This window comes from Phocoena phocoena, chromosome 11, assembly GCF_963924675.1.
Source record: "Phocoena phocoena chromosome 11, mPhoPho1.1, whole genome shotgun sequence".
Lineage (NCBI taxonomy): Eukaryota > Metazoa > Chordata > Mammalia > Artiodactyla > Phocoenidae > Phocoena > Phocoena phocoena.
In genome coordinates, this window is record NC_089229.1 from 15,010,665 (window position 1) to 15,023,683 (window position 13,019).

Genomic DNA, 13,019 nt, shown 5'->3' on the forward strand with positions numbered 1-13,019 from the left:
TGCGCTTCAAGCCGGAGAGGCTGGGGAGCAGCAAGGACAAGGGCTCTCCAGGGGAGAGGAGAGCGTGGGTCTGGCTCTGAGAGGCTGCGGAGCCTTCCAGGGCCCCACAGAGCCGCGTGCAGGGCCCAGGTGCTCGGCCTCTGCAGGTGACCTTTTGAGGGAGTGAACAGGGAGGCCCAGGTCTGAATTCAGGGGTCGATGTGGACTTGACGAAGGGAAATGGCTGGCGTGGGTGCAGCTCCAGATCTCCCCCCACCCCCCGACCCCCAGTTTTCTCCATAAGCCCCTGGCCAGGATACCAAGTATTCCTTTACAGCAGGCCTGTGACACTGTCCCTTCCTCTCCGAGGTCCCAAGGTGCCCTGTTCTTTTCTCCTCAACTCCTCTCTACCCCAGACTCTGTTTCACTTTCTTTGTAGTACTCAGACTCTGTGAGATTATTTTGCTAATCCGTTGGCTACTGTCTATTACTGGTGTCTCCCCAGCAGCAAGTAAGTCCCAGGGACTCCGTCTCCTCTGAGCCCAGAATAAGACCTGGCTCCATACAGATGGGGCAAGGAATGGGTGGAGAGCATCTTTCCTTCTGACACCAAGGGCTGGAATTCCCCTCATCTGGGTGCTCCTCTTCTTAAAGGGCCACAGGTGCTTACAGGAACGAGGACCAGTGGCTCCAGCAGCACCAGGCCTGCTTCCTATGTGATGGGCAGCAGCTGGGTTTTCCCTGACTTGGGTCCCACACAGGTTCTGATGGGCCATCAGCACCCAATACATTTTCGGCCCATGTTTGGCAAATGAACCCTCTGTCTCAGAGGCACCAGAATTTCACTTCAGGTGCTGCTGTGGCATAAACTTCAGCTCAGAACTTACCTTGACCCAAACCAGACAAATAACAAAACTTATTAACCTCAAGAGGTGCCAAGGAGACCTGGGAAGGGTTAAAAGGGGCAGACCAAGCAGTGGTGCAATTTTAAAAATTCATATGTGACCTCTTACTGAGGTTCCCCACCCCACGAAGCAGTTGTCACCCCCGTCTTTACAGGAGATGAACCTGGCCCTGTCAGATGGGCAAGATGACCTGCCAGAGGTGACCCGTTAGAAAGCAACAGACCCAGATGAGAGCATCTAGTGTGGGGTTTGGGCTTAGGTGCTCAAAAACAATGTACCAGAAGAGCAAAGGAAAGAACATAATGACCCAGGTCTCCGTCCTGATACTCTGAGCATCCTATCACCCCAAACATCCATTCTGGACTGCTCAAACTCTGATTTGAATTTAAGAAACACTTGCAAAAAGACTAACCATTTCCTGGAGTGAGCTCATCGTTCTAACAACCCCCAATTCTTGTTGGTAGGTGCCGTTTATCAGCTAAGATAGGATTTGAGAACACCCCTTACTATTGTTATTTTGACACAGCCTCACTCTGGAGCAGAAAAACTGCCCCTTAAAAATATGGGGAGGGCTTCCCTGGTGGCGCAGTGGTTGAGAGTCCGCCTGCCGATGCAGGGGACACGGGTTCGTGCCCCGGTCTGGGAGGATCCCACATGCCGCGGAGCGGCTGGGCCCGTGAGCCATGGCCGCTGAGCCTGCGCGTCCGGAGCCTGTCCTCCGCAACGGGAGAGGCCACAGCAGTGAGAGGCCCGCGTAACGCATAAAAAAAAAAAAAAAAAAAAAAAAAAAAAAAAAAAAAAAAAAAAAAAAAAAAAAAAAAAAAATATGGGGAAAACAACAGTATTCACTCTTTGTATTTCTGAAATGTTTCAAAACCAGTTATTAATAAGAAAATGTACAAAGCCTAGTAAGAAAATGTACAAACTGCTCCAGGATGTATTATTTGTTCTTTCCTTTATTCTTACTTCCCTCCTCCCCCACTTCCCGAAGGACAGGAAAAAGAAAAGAAAGGGCCCAAATTCCCAGGTTTCAATGATCTGATACTTTAATTAAGGAAGAATAAATGGGTCACCTCTGTCAGCTTACAATCTACAGCTGCATTAAATGGTGTTCCTTCGGTATAAACCCAATAGCCATGGTGAGGCTTTACTGTAGCGGAATAAAGACAAAAGCAGAGCCCCCATAGGACTGACCAAGGTCACTGTGAAAACCAATGTAGCACTAGCATCAGACCTGGAATTCCTTGACTCTGCTTGCTCTGTCCCGGCTGGTGTCCAGGCTGCCTCCCCACCAGGAAGCCTCAGCCAGCTGGTAGGTAATTACATGTGCTAACAGTCACTGACACTCCAGCTGCCAACACCACGTCCCAAGTTCCTGCATCTGTTAGAACACCAAACTACCCACACTTTTCTAAGGCTGATTACTTAGAGAGGTATGTTTGGCTCCAAATGAGTCAGAACTAGGAGCCTGCCTGGCAACTTTGAAGATGAATGTCTGGGAGGGTAGAAAAACAAGTCCACTTGCCAAGTCCTACATCCTACACCTCATCTGCCTCACAGTAGCTGTGTGACCTTGGACAAGTCCCATAACCGCAACTAGCCTCAGTGCTTCTATCTGTAAAATGGGATAATAAAGTCTGCCTTGCGGAATTGTTGGGGATGGCACACCATGAAGACTGTTAGTGCAAGGTAGGCGTCCAATACCAATTTGTTGGCTATCTGAATGAACAAAACTTCTTTGATCCCGTCCCCTGAAAACTGGAGACAGTAATTCCTACTTCACGTCACACTAAATGTGATTGGGAGATATATGTATAGGTGTATCTGTATGTTGACCAGACTGAAAAATAGGTACTCTTTAAAAAACAAAAACAAAAACAAACTGGCTCATTGTATCATGTACTGAATTTGGTCTAGTTGATGGAACTTGTCTTACACTTACGATTTAGGAAAATTTATAATGAAACACTATATTTTAGTTTTCTCTTGGAATATGATTTCCAAATGATGAAAATTTGGCTGGAACAATCAATTCGTATAGTTTGTACACACAAATCATCATCCTGGAGACAAAAGAGTCAAGAATTGCGAGGTAAATCACTAAAAATAGCCTAGAGACTCAAGTGGAACTGACTTCCTTTGTTTCGCTGCTCTAACTGTGTGCATCTTGGCCTGCCAGGTGATCACAATCACATCCCGAATGGCAGGGCTGATACCTCAAACTGGACAGACATTGAAATGGAAATCCTTGGTGTGACTGTCAAACAGCACATATCTGGTCACTAGACCATGTAGCAAAAGCTCTGTGTTGGGGAAAGAGCATAGAGATGACAGCAGCCCTTGGAGCTCCTGTTCAGTCTATGGAATTAGCATATGAAATAGAAGCGTCTGGAAGAAGGTTATCAGCATCCACCAAGAGGGCTGACTCTAGGTCTAGGGTGAGGACCAGAAAAGTTGGTTATATCTCTGGGTGTCTGGGTTTGATATTCGGCTCCTAACTCTGTCACTTAGTACCTGTGTGACGTTGGAAGAGTTACCTAATCTTGTTGGCCTTGATTTCTTCCTCTGTAAAATGGGGAAGCACTACCTTCCCAGATAGCAAGAGTGTTTGTTTTGAGGCTCACATGAGAAAGTGTTAAGATAAAGCAATACCGGGACTTCCCTGGTGGCGCAGTGGTTAAGAATCCCCCTGCCAGTGTAGGGTACATGGGTTTGATCTCTGGTCAGGGAAGATCCCACATGCCGCAGAGCAACTAAGTCCGTGCACCACAACTACTGAGCCCACGTGCCACAACTACTAAAGCCCAAGTGCCTAGAACCTGTGCTCCGCAACAGGAGAAGCCACCGCAATGAGAAGCCTGCGCACCACAACAAAGAGCAGCCCCCGCTCACCGCAACTAGAGAAAGCCCGCGCAGCAACGAAGACCCAACACAGCCATAAATAAATAAATAAATAAATAAATTTATTTAAAAAGAAAAGATAAAGCACTACCTAGGTTTGAGCCTGCATTATTACTGCAGGGATAGTAGAGGTTTAGGGTAATGCTCACTTCCTTTTAGGCATTGTCTGTGTGGGTCCTTCACGTTCATGACCCTGCTTTGTGCTTGCACCAATCTCCGAGGGGGATGCTATTATTATGTTCAAGTTATGGGTAGGGAAAAAGGTCCAGAGAGGTTAACGAGCTTGCCCAAGGTTGCACAGCTAATTAGCCATGGTGGTGAGATTTGGACCCAGGCAACAGGACTCTGGAGCCCAGACTCCTAACCTTTAGGCTGTGGGGTTTCCTGAGAGCATGACAAACAAGAAGTGCTTTGTCGGCAAGAGTTAAGGAAGCATCTTACTTTCCCTGCCACCCAGCAGTTTCAGGTTTGCTGCAAGGAAGAGAGCTGGAGTCTGAAGGTCATCCCAGGTCGGAGCTGGGGACAGTGAGCACGGGCAGTGGGAGTGAGCCTGCAGGTAGCGTAGCCATGCCCATGAAACAGGAGGCAGGAGAGTCTGGTGGGCAGAGGATGGGCTTTGGAATACGAGCTACAAGGATCGCATCCCTGATATCTCCACCTATAAGCTGTCCCAGCAACGGCTTCCCGATCTGTTAAAATGGGAAGCTTATACTAACCTCAGGAGGCTGCCCCAGGGCTCAAAGGAGACAAGTAATGAATGCAAATCTCTTGTTGCAATTAATAACAGGCACATAGTAGGTGCTCAATAAGTGGCTGCTCCCTTGTCTCTCTCCCTGAGACCTATTGTTATTCTAGGTGACAAGATGTAAGGGATGGTGGCATAGACAGATTCTGTCTAGACAGAAACCTGAAGAAAGTACGACTCAGTGGTTAGAACTATGGGGGCCTGGGGGTCTGGGCTGCCTGAATTCATATCCTGGCTCCACCACTTACAAGTCCTGTGACCTTGGGCATGTAACTTAACCTATCTGTGCCTCAGTTTCCTAATCTGTAAAGTGGGCATAATAATACTGCCCACTTCATACAGGTTGGAGAATATTCGATATTAATTAATCTGTGTAAAGCATTTAGAACAGTGCTCAGCTTATGGTAAGCGTTCAATAAATGCTTGCTGACGTCCATCAGGCCCCTGCATGTTCCTGGGCTGCAGGGCATCTCTGGGCCTTCAATGGGCTATACTTCATACTGCAAACCCTCTCTTTCCTTGAAGACCTCCAATCATATCCTGGAAGGGTGGACATCTCTGCAGCCTGGCCACATCACAGGCTAGATGAACTTTAGAGGAAGGACAGTGTCTCATCTGGTGGGCAATGGGGATTTGAAAATGGTGACAATGACCACGTGGACAACAGTGCAGGCAGTCAAGAAAGTACACCACATATGCACACACACCTATGTCTGTGTGTCTGTATTTTCTGCGTTTAGAACCAGGTTTTGACTCAGCTGAGCGAGTTGTTTCCTTTCTTTCACTTTGGATAAATGTGAGCCCCCCTGCAAGGGGTCTCTGAGCAGCCCGCGAATAATTCCCACCCTGATGCAGGAGAGACCTGGATGCAGGCGTGAGAGATGGTGGGAGAGTCGCTCCATCCCCGTGCAAGTGAAAAAGCACAGGCGGGCTCTGACCCAGCCAGAAATTCTACTCTGCAAGGTTTTGCTAGAAAACTACAGGAAGACAATAATTTACTTCTAATGGAGAGAAGGAGAGAGGGAAGGAGAGGGAGGGAGGGGGAGAGGGAGGGAGAGAGAGGAAGAAGGAGAATAGAAAAGAAAGAACATGAATCGAATCAAGGCACACTGATATCTTGCAATCGAAGAATCAGGAGCCTTCCCACAGAGCCTTGCTCCCGTCCTCCTCCATCCCTGCAACTCGAGGAACCTGGTCATTGTTAAGCCGGCGTCTGTCCTTTAAACCAGCGAAGCCTCGATCTCAGCGACGGCAAGGGTGCCGGCGCATACCGCCCCGGGCGCAACCAGCCCCGAGCCCCACGGGCTGCGGCCGCTCTCCCTGCACCCGGACGCGGGCTGGGTGTGCGGGGAAGGGCGCCCTCCCTGCGCCCCGCCGCCCCCGATCTCCCGCCCGCCGCCCTACCTGAGCTGGCGCGGCTCGCAGTCCACGCCGGGCAGCAGCAGCCGGGCGGCCTGGCGGACGTCGTCGCTGTCCATGGAGAAGCTGCGGCGGTGGCCGGCGTGCGCCACGGCCACCCGGATCCACTCCATCAGTGGCGGCAGCACGAGGAAGGGCCTGCGGCGGGGGAGGGAACGAGACGCGTTAGGGGGGCCGCGGCGGGAGCTGCCGGCTCAGACCCACCCCACCGCTCATCGCCGACCCCCCCCCCCACTTCCCTATCCCCACCCCCTTTTCCCTGGACACCCTGTCTCTCAATTCAAAGTGGGAGGACCTTTGGAGACATCCGGACCGCACTGGTGACCTCGGGGCAGGCTGTCCTGAGTCTTTGGGCCTCAGTTTCCTCATCTGCAAAACGGGGATAATGTGACTGAAAGGCCACGATGTGACTCTTCTGTGAGTGTAATCTTCCTCGGCGGTCATGTGAACATAAAGGAGATGACTCACTTAAAGCACCATACACAGAGTCGGGTGCTTAGTATAAAATCCAATCAACTCCTGGGGTTTTTAGGACTTGGGGCTCCCCATGGTGAGGCCAATCGTAAATCGTCCTCCTACTCTCTCTTTCCACCCCTAGCTGCTCCCTGTCATCATTCTGGAGCTCTCCCAGGCCTCAGCTCTGCCCAAGCACCAAGCCGCCAGCAGGCTTTAGCGTCTGGAAACGAGGAGCCTTCCCGGAGAGACTGGGCAGCCCAGAACTGCCAGCAAAGTGCGGGGGAGGAAGGGGTGGCACTTTGGGGCCTCGGCCGCACCGCTGAAGCTTTGGGAAGTCTCCTGCTCCCACGGGCTCAAGGGATCACAGCAGTGGTGCAACTCACCGCCAGAATTCACGAGATAATGCTTAAGGCTGAGCTATAACTTTCGAAGTGTAATACATTAGTGCCATCTTCTTATTTCTTCCGGTGATTATCAAAAACTCCATCCTCACGTTAGGATTGAGGGCAGGGGAGCTTTTGGAAAATACTGATACCTGAGTCCTATCCCAGGAATTCTGATTTAATTTATCTAGGATTGGGCTGGACATTGGTAGTGTTTAAAAACATCCCCCAGGTGACCTTAATGCACATCAGAATTCTCCGGAGGGCTTGTTAAAATGCAGATTGCTGGGCTCCACCCCCAGAGGGTCTGATTCAGTAGATCAGGGGAGGTGGCCAAGAATCTGCCCTTCTAATGAGTTCTGGGGCCATGCTGATGCTGCCGGGCTGGAGGGGCAAACTCGAAGAACTTCTGCTCTAAGGTATGGTATAGGGCCTGAGAATCACCTGATCTTGAGTGTGTGTGTGTGTGTGTGTGTGTGTGTGTGTGTGACTGAGTGTGTGAGTGTGTGTGTGTGGTGGGGGATGCAGATTCCCTGGCCTTATCTCCAGTGATGCTGATTGCATAGGGTCCAGGAATATAATTTTAATAAGCAGCCCATATGATACTGATTTAGGTAGACCAAGGGCCACACTTTGAGAAACGCATGGTGTAGATCAAACAGGTGTCCTACCATTCAACATGGTTATGACCAGGGTGAGGCACATGGGGCGCCTGGGTGCAAAATTTAAGAGGGTCAGATCAAGTAAATATGTTCTAGCAGCCCTCTTGCCTTACCCTAGCCCCGGTGGTGCCATTCAGTCCAGCATGGCTGCCACGGGAGGGAGAAAAGGTTGGTAAATAAAGGGTTTATTTACCCAAGGCAGCAACCCCCTCACAGTATGTAGATGTCACGAGCTTCCCCCCCGCCGCCGCCGTTTTGGTGGCAGGTTCCAGTTTTCTTAGAAAGCAACCTATTTATCCAATGTTAAGATTAAACAGCTTTTACATTCATCTCAGTTAATCCCATTCGTGATCTCATCGAAATGCTTAGGACCAACCTACAAGCTAGTTATCCATTTTCTAGATCGGGAGAATGAAGTTTATTGAGGTTAAGTAACATGCCCTGGATCACAAGGTTAGCAAGTACGAGAGCTGGGAGTCAGACCCAAGACATTTGACTACATAGCCTATGTGTTATAACCCCATGTGGTTCCCATCCACGTTCTCTTTTTTTTTTTTTTTATCTATTTATTTATTTTTGGCTGTGTTGGGTCTTCGTTTCTGTGCGAGGGCTTTCTCTAGTTGCGGCGAGCGGGGGCCACTCTTCATCGCGGTGCGCGGGCCTCTCACTATCGCGGCCTCTCTTGTTGCGGAGAACAGGCTCCAGAAGCGCAGGCTCAGTAGTTGTGGCTCACGGGCCCAGTTGCTCCGTGGCATGCGGGATCCTCCCAGACCAGGGCTCGAACCCGTGTCCCCTGCATTGGCAGGCAGATTCTCAACCACTGAGCCACCAGGGAAGCCCCCATCCACGTTCTCTTGTCCAACTTCCTTCCCAGCACCAGGGGAAGCTGATCTCGTCTTGGACCTTTGATGGCATGCCATTTTCATTCCTGCTCTTGCAGCTCAAAACCCTGTCTGTAAGGCCTCCAGCCCTTTAAAAAGCCACACCCCACTTAACCTTCAAACCACAGTTCGAATCCCACCTCTCCCTAAACATTTCTCCTGAAGACTCCTCCCAGCATGGACCCCTCCCATGGTAGCCCTCACCCCAGTGGCCTTACCCATCAGCCTTGCAGATTCCGCATTACAATGTAAGCTCCATGGGGCAGGGACCTGGAACTGCTGGGTTCACCAATCCAGCCCCATCCCTACTCCCAGGGCAGAGCCTGGCAGGCTGTGAGCACTTAATAAATAATGTGTTCATGAAATGGACTAAGATTTATCAATTCCTTACTGGGTGAAACAGATAAAATCAAGCTTCTGGACCCATGGACCTGTGGGGCAGGTTCCCAGGGAATTTCTGCCCAGATCAGCCTGTTGCTTAGGCTGTCGTCCTCATTCTCTCAGCCTCTCCATCACCTAAACCTAATTAGGCGCTCAATAAACACACTGACTTGAAATTGAATTGGATTCTACAGTCTCAGGTGAGCAGGACTTATTTTGGTCACCATGTCTCCATCGCTGCTAAAACCAGCCCCGGGTACTCAGAGAATGCCCCTCTGGGTTGTATTTTCAGAGGCAGCACCCCCAAGCCCTGGTCTGCCTTTCCTTTGCTCAGTGCCCCCCACAGCATAGCCCACAACTCCTGGCCCCGGGGGGCGCTGCGTCTCTAGCACAGACTGCCCTTCAGCGGTTGCCTTTCATGTTAGATGCTGAGGCCCAGGGCACACAGCCAACTTCTGATGAATACCAAAGAGGAGAAAAAGAGGCTCTAGTGCCTTCAAAATAACACCCTTACCAAGACAGCCGGCGAGCACCAGAGTAAGAAACCTTGAATCCCAGGATTCCGGCCTCTTCTGGAATTTTCTATGTACCTATTTTTCCCTTTCATCATTGCCTTCTTTTTGTCACTCTGACCTCAATAGTTCATAAGCTCATGAATTCTTTGCCAGCAACTCATCTAAAACTCTTCTTATCTTGGCTACTCAGAAGGAAAGAAAAATAGTATTATTTGTGATGTTTCTTTTGGAGGAGCTGGAGATGGGAAAGAATGCTAGGGTCTTGAGTTAAGGAGAGGGTGGAGAATACTGTATTCTCCTGATATATTTTTTAAGACAACAATGTTCCACTGGCTACAGACTTTGTTCTGAAGTTGTCTGTAGTAACTAAAACCTAGAGGAAGCCCAAGAAGCTCATGGCTTAGTGAAGTAGATTCAACCTCAGAATCTTGCAGGGTCAAGGGTTGGGGGAGGTTAGGAAGGGTGTGTGTGTGTGTGAAAATTGCCAAGGCCTCAATTTGACCACCAGAGTTTTGGTTCAACAGGTCTGGGATGGGGCCTGGGCATCTGTATTCTAAATAAGCTCCTCTGGAAATTTGGGAGCAAGCCAGGTTTAATAACCCCTGAGCAGGTGGCCTGAGGTGAACAGAGGGGAGACACGGTCCATTCAACAGGCCAGTGGCCATTAAAACTGTTGCTATGGTCTTAAAAAACTAAAAATAGAGTTACCGTATGATACAGCGATCCCACTCCTGGGCATATATCTGGAGAAAACTATAATTCGAAAAGATACATGCACCCCAATGTTCACAGCAGCACTATTTATGATAGTCAAGACATGAAAACAAGCTAAATGTCAGATGAATGGATAAAGAAGATGTGGTACATATACACAATGGAATACTACTCAGCCATAGAAAGAATGGATAAAGACAGATGAATGGATAAAGAAGATGTGGTACATATACACAATGGAATACTACTCAGCCATAGAAAGAATGAAATATTGCAATTTGCAGCAACATGGATGGACCTAGAGATTATCATACTGAATGAAATAAGTCAAAGACAAATATCATATGATATCACTTATATGTGAAACCTAAAAAAAGATACAAATGAACTTACTTATAAAACAGAAATAGACCAACAGACATAGCAAACAAACTTATGATTACCAAAGGGGAAAGGGGGGAAGGGATAAATTAGGGGTTTAGGATTAGAATTACACACTGCTATATATAAAACAGATAACCAACAAGGTCCTACTGTATAGCCCAGGGACCTCTACTCAGTATCTTGTAGTAGCCTGTAGTAGGGAGGGAATCTGAAAAAGAATTACTTGGCTGTGAGCCTGGGACTGGTACAACATTGTAAATCAACTATATTTCAATAAAAAATTAAAAAGAAGTAAACCCTAAAAAAAATTGTCACTAAGGCTTTTGAAGAGAAGGTTTGTAGGAGTGGGACCAGAGGGTCTAGAAGGGAAAAGAAAGCCTAGATGGGTTTCTTGCAGCGTCAAGAGAACAAGTCGGCTCAGGAGGGTTGTTGGGCCCAGAGTCAAGGACATACATGGGTGAGGCCTTTCTGAAATGCTGAAGAGAGCGCTGGTGATGAGGGTGACCACCCAGAGTGGAAAGGGAGTCTCGCGGGGGAGGGGCTGGGTGCTAAAGAGGATGGTGGGGTATGTGCGAGGGCCTGGTTTGTTCAGGATTCTGAGGAACTGAATTCTAGTCCTGAATCTGCCAAGAACTCACAGCAGGACCCTGGTTCTGGTCTGTCAAGTTCTGGCTCTCATCTGTAAAGTGGGCGGGTTTGGATCTGAGGGTCTATTTCAGGGGTTGGCAAACCTTTCCTGTAAAGGGCCAGGTAGTAAATAGGCTTTATGGGCCATACAATTTCTGTTGCAACTACTCAACTCTGCTTTCGCAGTAAGTAAGCAACCACAGAAAATACATACATGACAGAGCTGGCTGTGTTCCAAGAAAACTTTATTCACGAAATCAGATGGTGGGTCACAGTTGGCCAACCCTGGGTCTGTTTGATTCCTTCCTACTCTGAAATTCTTTGATTCTATCAAAATAGTCAGCTGCCTGGGGACTTAGGGTGAGTCTAGTGTGCAGATCAGGGAAAATGGGAAGAAGCACATGAAGGTCCTAGTGATGGGCACAGAAAGCTTTGGAGAGATTAGAAAATAGGACCCTTCCAAAAAGAGGTCATGGTTGGATCTGGGGAATATTGAGCCACAGGCATACTCAGAGGCAGAACCTTCAAGGATAAAACCCAAACCTGGCCATGGGTGTGTAACTGATAAAATGTCATCTATTAATAGCATTTTTTCATCCAACAATCCTTTAGGGAGCACCCATATTGCAGGTATGCTTCCAGGAGCTGGAGATGGAGTGGAGAACAGGATGCATCCATGTTCTCATAGAGCTAACAGTCTAACAGGGAGACAGATAAGAAACCCATAAACTAACAAGTAATAAAGCAATTACAAACTGTGATCAGTGCCAGGGTGCTGGGATAGAGAATACACAGGGTTGACATAGATTGGTGGGAAGCCCTCTCTGAGGAGGTGACAAAACCTTGAATATGTGAAGGAATTGGCCATACGTGAATGTGTGTGTATAAAGATGGATGTTCTAGGTGGCAGTAACAGACTGTGCAAAGGCCCTGAGGCAGAAAAGACCTTTACAGCTCAACCAAGGGCTTTCATACACATCATGTCCTAGTTGGCCCTCCAGGACAGATGGGGCAGCCAGGACATGTGTGAGGAAGGATCACTGTGGTTGGCTGGATAATGGCCCCCAAAGATATCCGGTCAGTTCCCTATGAATACCGAGAGCAAAAGAAAGTCTGCAGATGTGGCCCAGCTAAGGATCTTGAGAAGATTAGCCTGCATTATCCAGGTAGGCCCTAAATGCAATCACAAGGGTCCTTATAAGAGGGAAACAGAAGGAGATTCAACACAGGTGATATGGAAGCAAGATGCTCTGCTGCTGGGTTGAGGATGAAAGAAGGGGCCACAAGCCAAGGAATGCAAGGGATGCAGATTTAGAAGCTGGAAAAGATGAGGAAATGGATTCTTCCCTCAGAACCTCCAGAAGAAAACAGCCTTGCTGACACCTTGATTTTGGCCTGGTGAAACTGACTTTGGACTACTGACCTCTAGAACTGTATGAGAATAAATGTGTGTTGTTTTAACCCACCAAGTCTGTGGCCATTTGTCACAGCAGCCACAGGAGACTAAGCCAGGGTATTGACAGGGTCGCTGCAGGTGAGGTTGGAGACATGGGGGTGGAGAATGTGAATCAAGTGTTAAAGCTGGGAATGAGGGCATTCACAGGGCTCTGGAATTCATCTCGGATGCCTACACTGCCTTGTTCCTGAGGTCCAAGCATTACTTGTTGATATGGGCTGAACTGTGTCCACCCCAAATTCATATGTTGAAGCCCTAACCCCCAGAACCTCAGAATGTAACTGTATTAAAATGAGGCCATTAGGGTGGGCCCTAATTCAGTGTGACTGGTGTCCTTATAAGAAGGGAGACTGGGACACACAAAGAGACACAGAGGGGCAGCCATGTAAAAGATGCAGCAAGAGGGCAGCAGTCTGTAAGCCAAGGAGAGAGGCCTCAGAAAACACCAAACTCGCTGACACTTGGATCTTGGACTTCCAGCCTCCAGCCCTGTGAGAAAATAAAGTTCTTTTGTACAAGCCGCCTTTTTTATTATGGAAGCCCCAGCAGACTAATATGCCTGTGGCTTGACTTACATTTTGCCCTGCCCTTGAGGTTTTAGTCTGCGGTAG

At 48.7% G+C, this 13,019-nt stretch overlaps 1 protein-coding gene across 3 annotated transcripts in view; it reads right to left on the bottom strand.

The window, feature by feature from the left end:
• ABTB3 (ankyrin repeat and BTB domain containing 3) overlaps positions 1-13,019 on the bottom strand; it is a 300,383-nt gene that overhangs the window by 61,676 nt on the left and 225,688 nt on the right. For 2 of the 3 annotated variants that reach the window (XM_065886728.1, XM_065886729.1), the window contains exon 4: positions 5,935-6,087. In XM_065886728.1, coding sequence (XP_065742800.1) covers positions 5,935-6,087 — 153 coding nt within the window. Of the gene's footprint in view, positions 1-5,934; positions 6,088-6,184; positions 6,319-13,019 lie in introns of those variants that run through there. The other variant, XM_065886730.1, reaches the window with a different exon arrangement.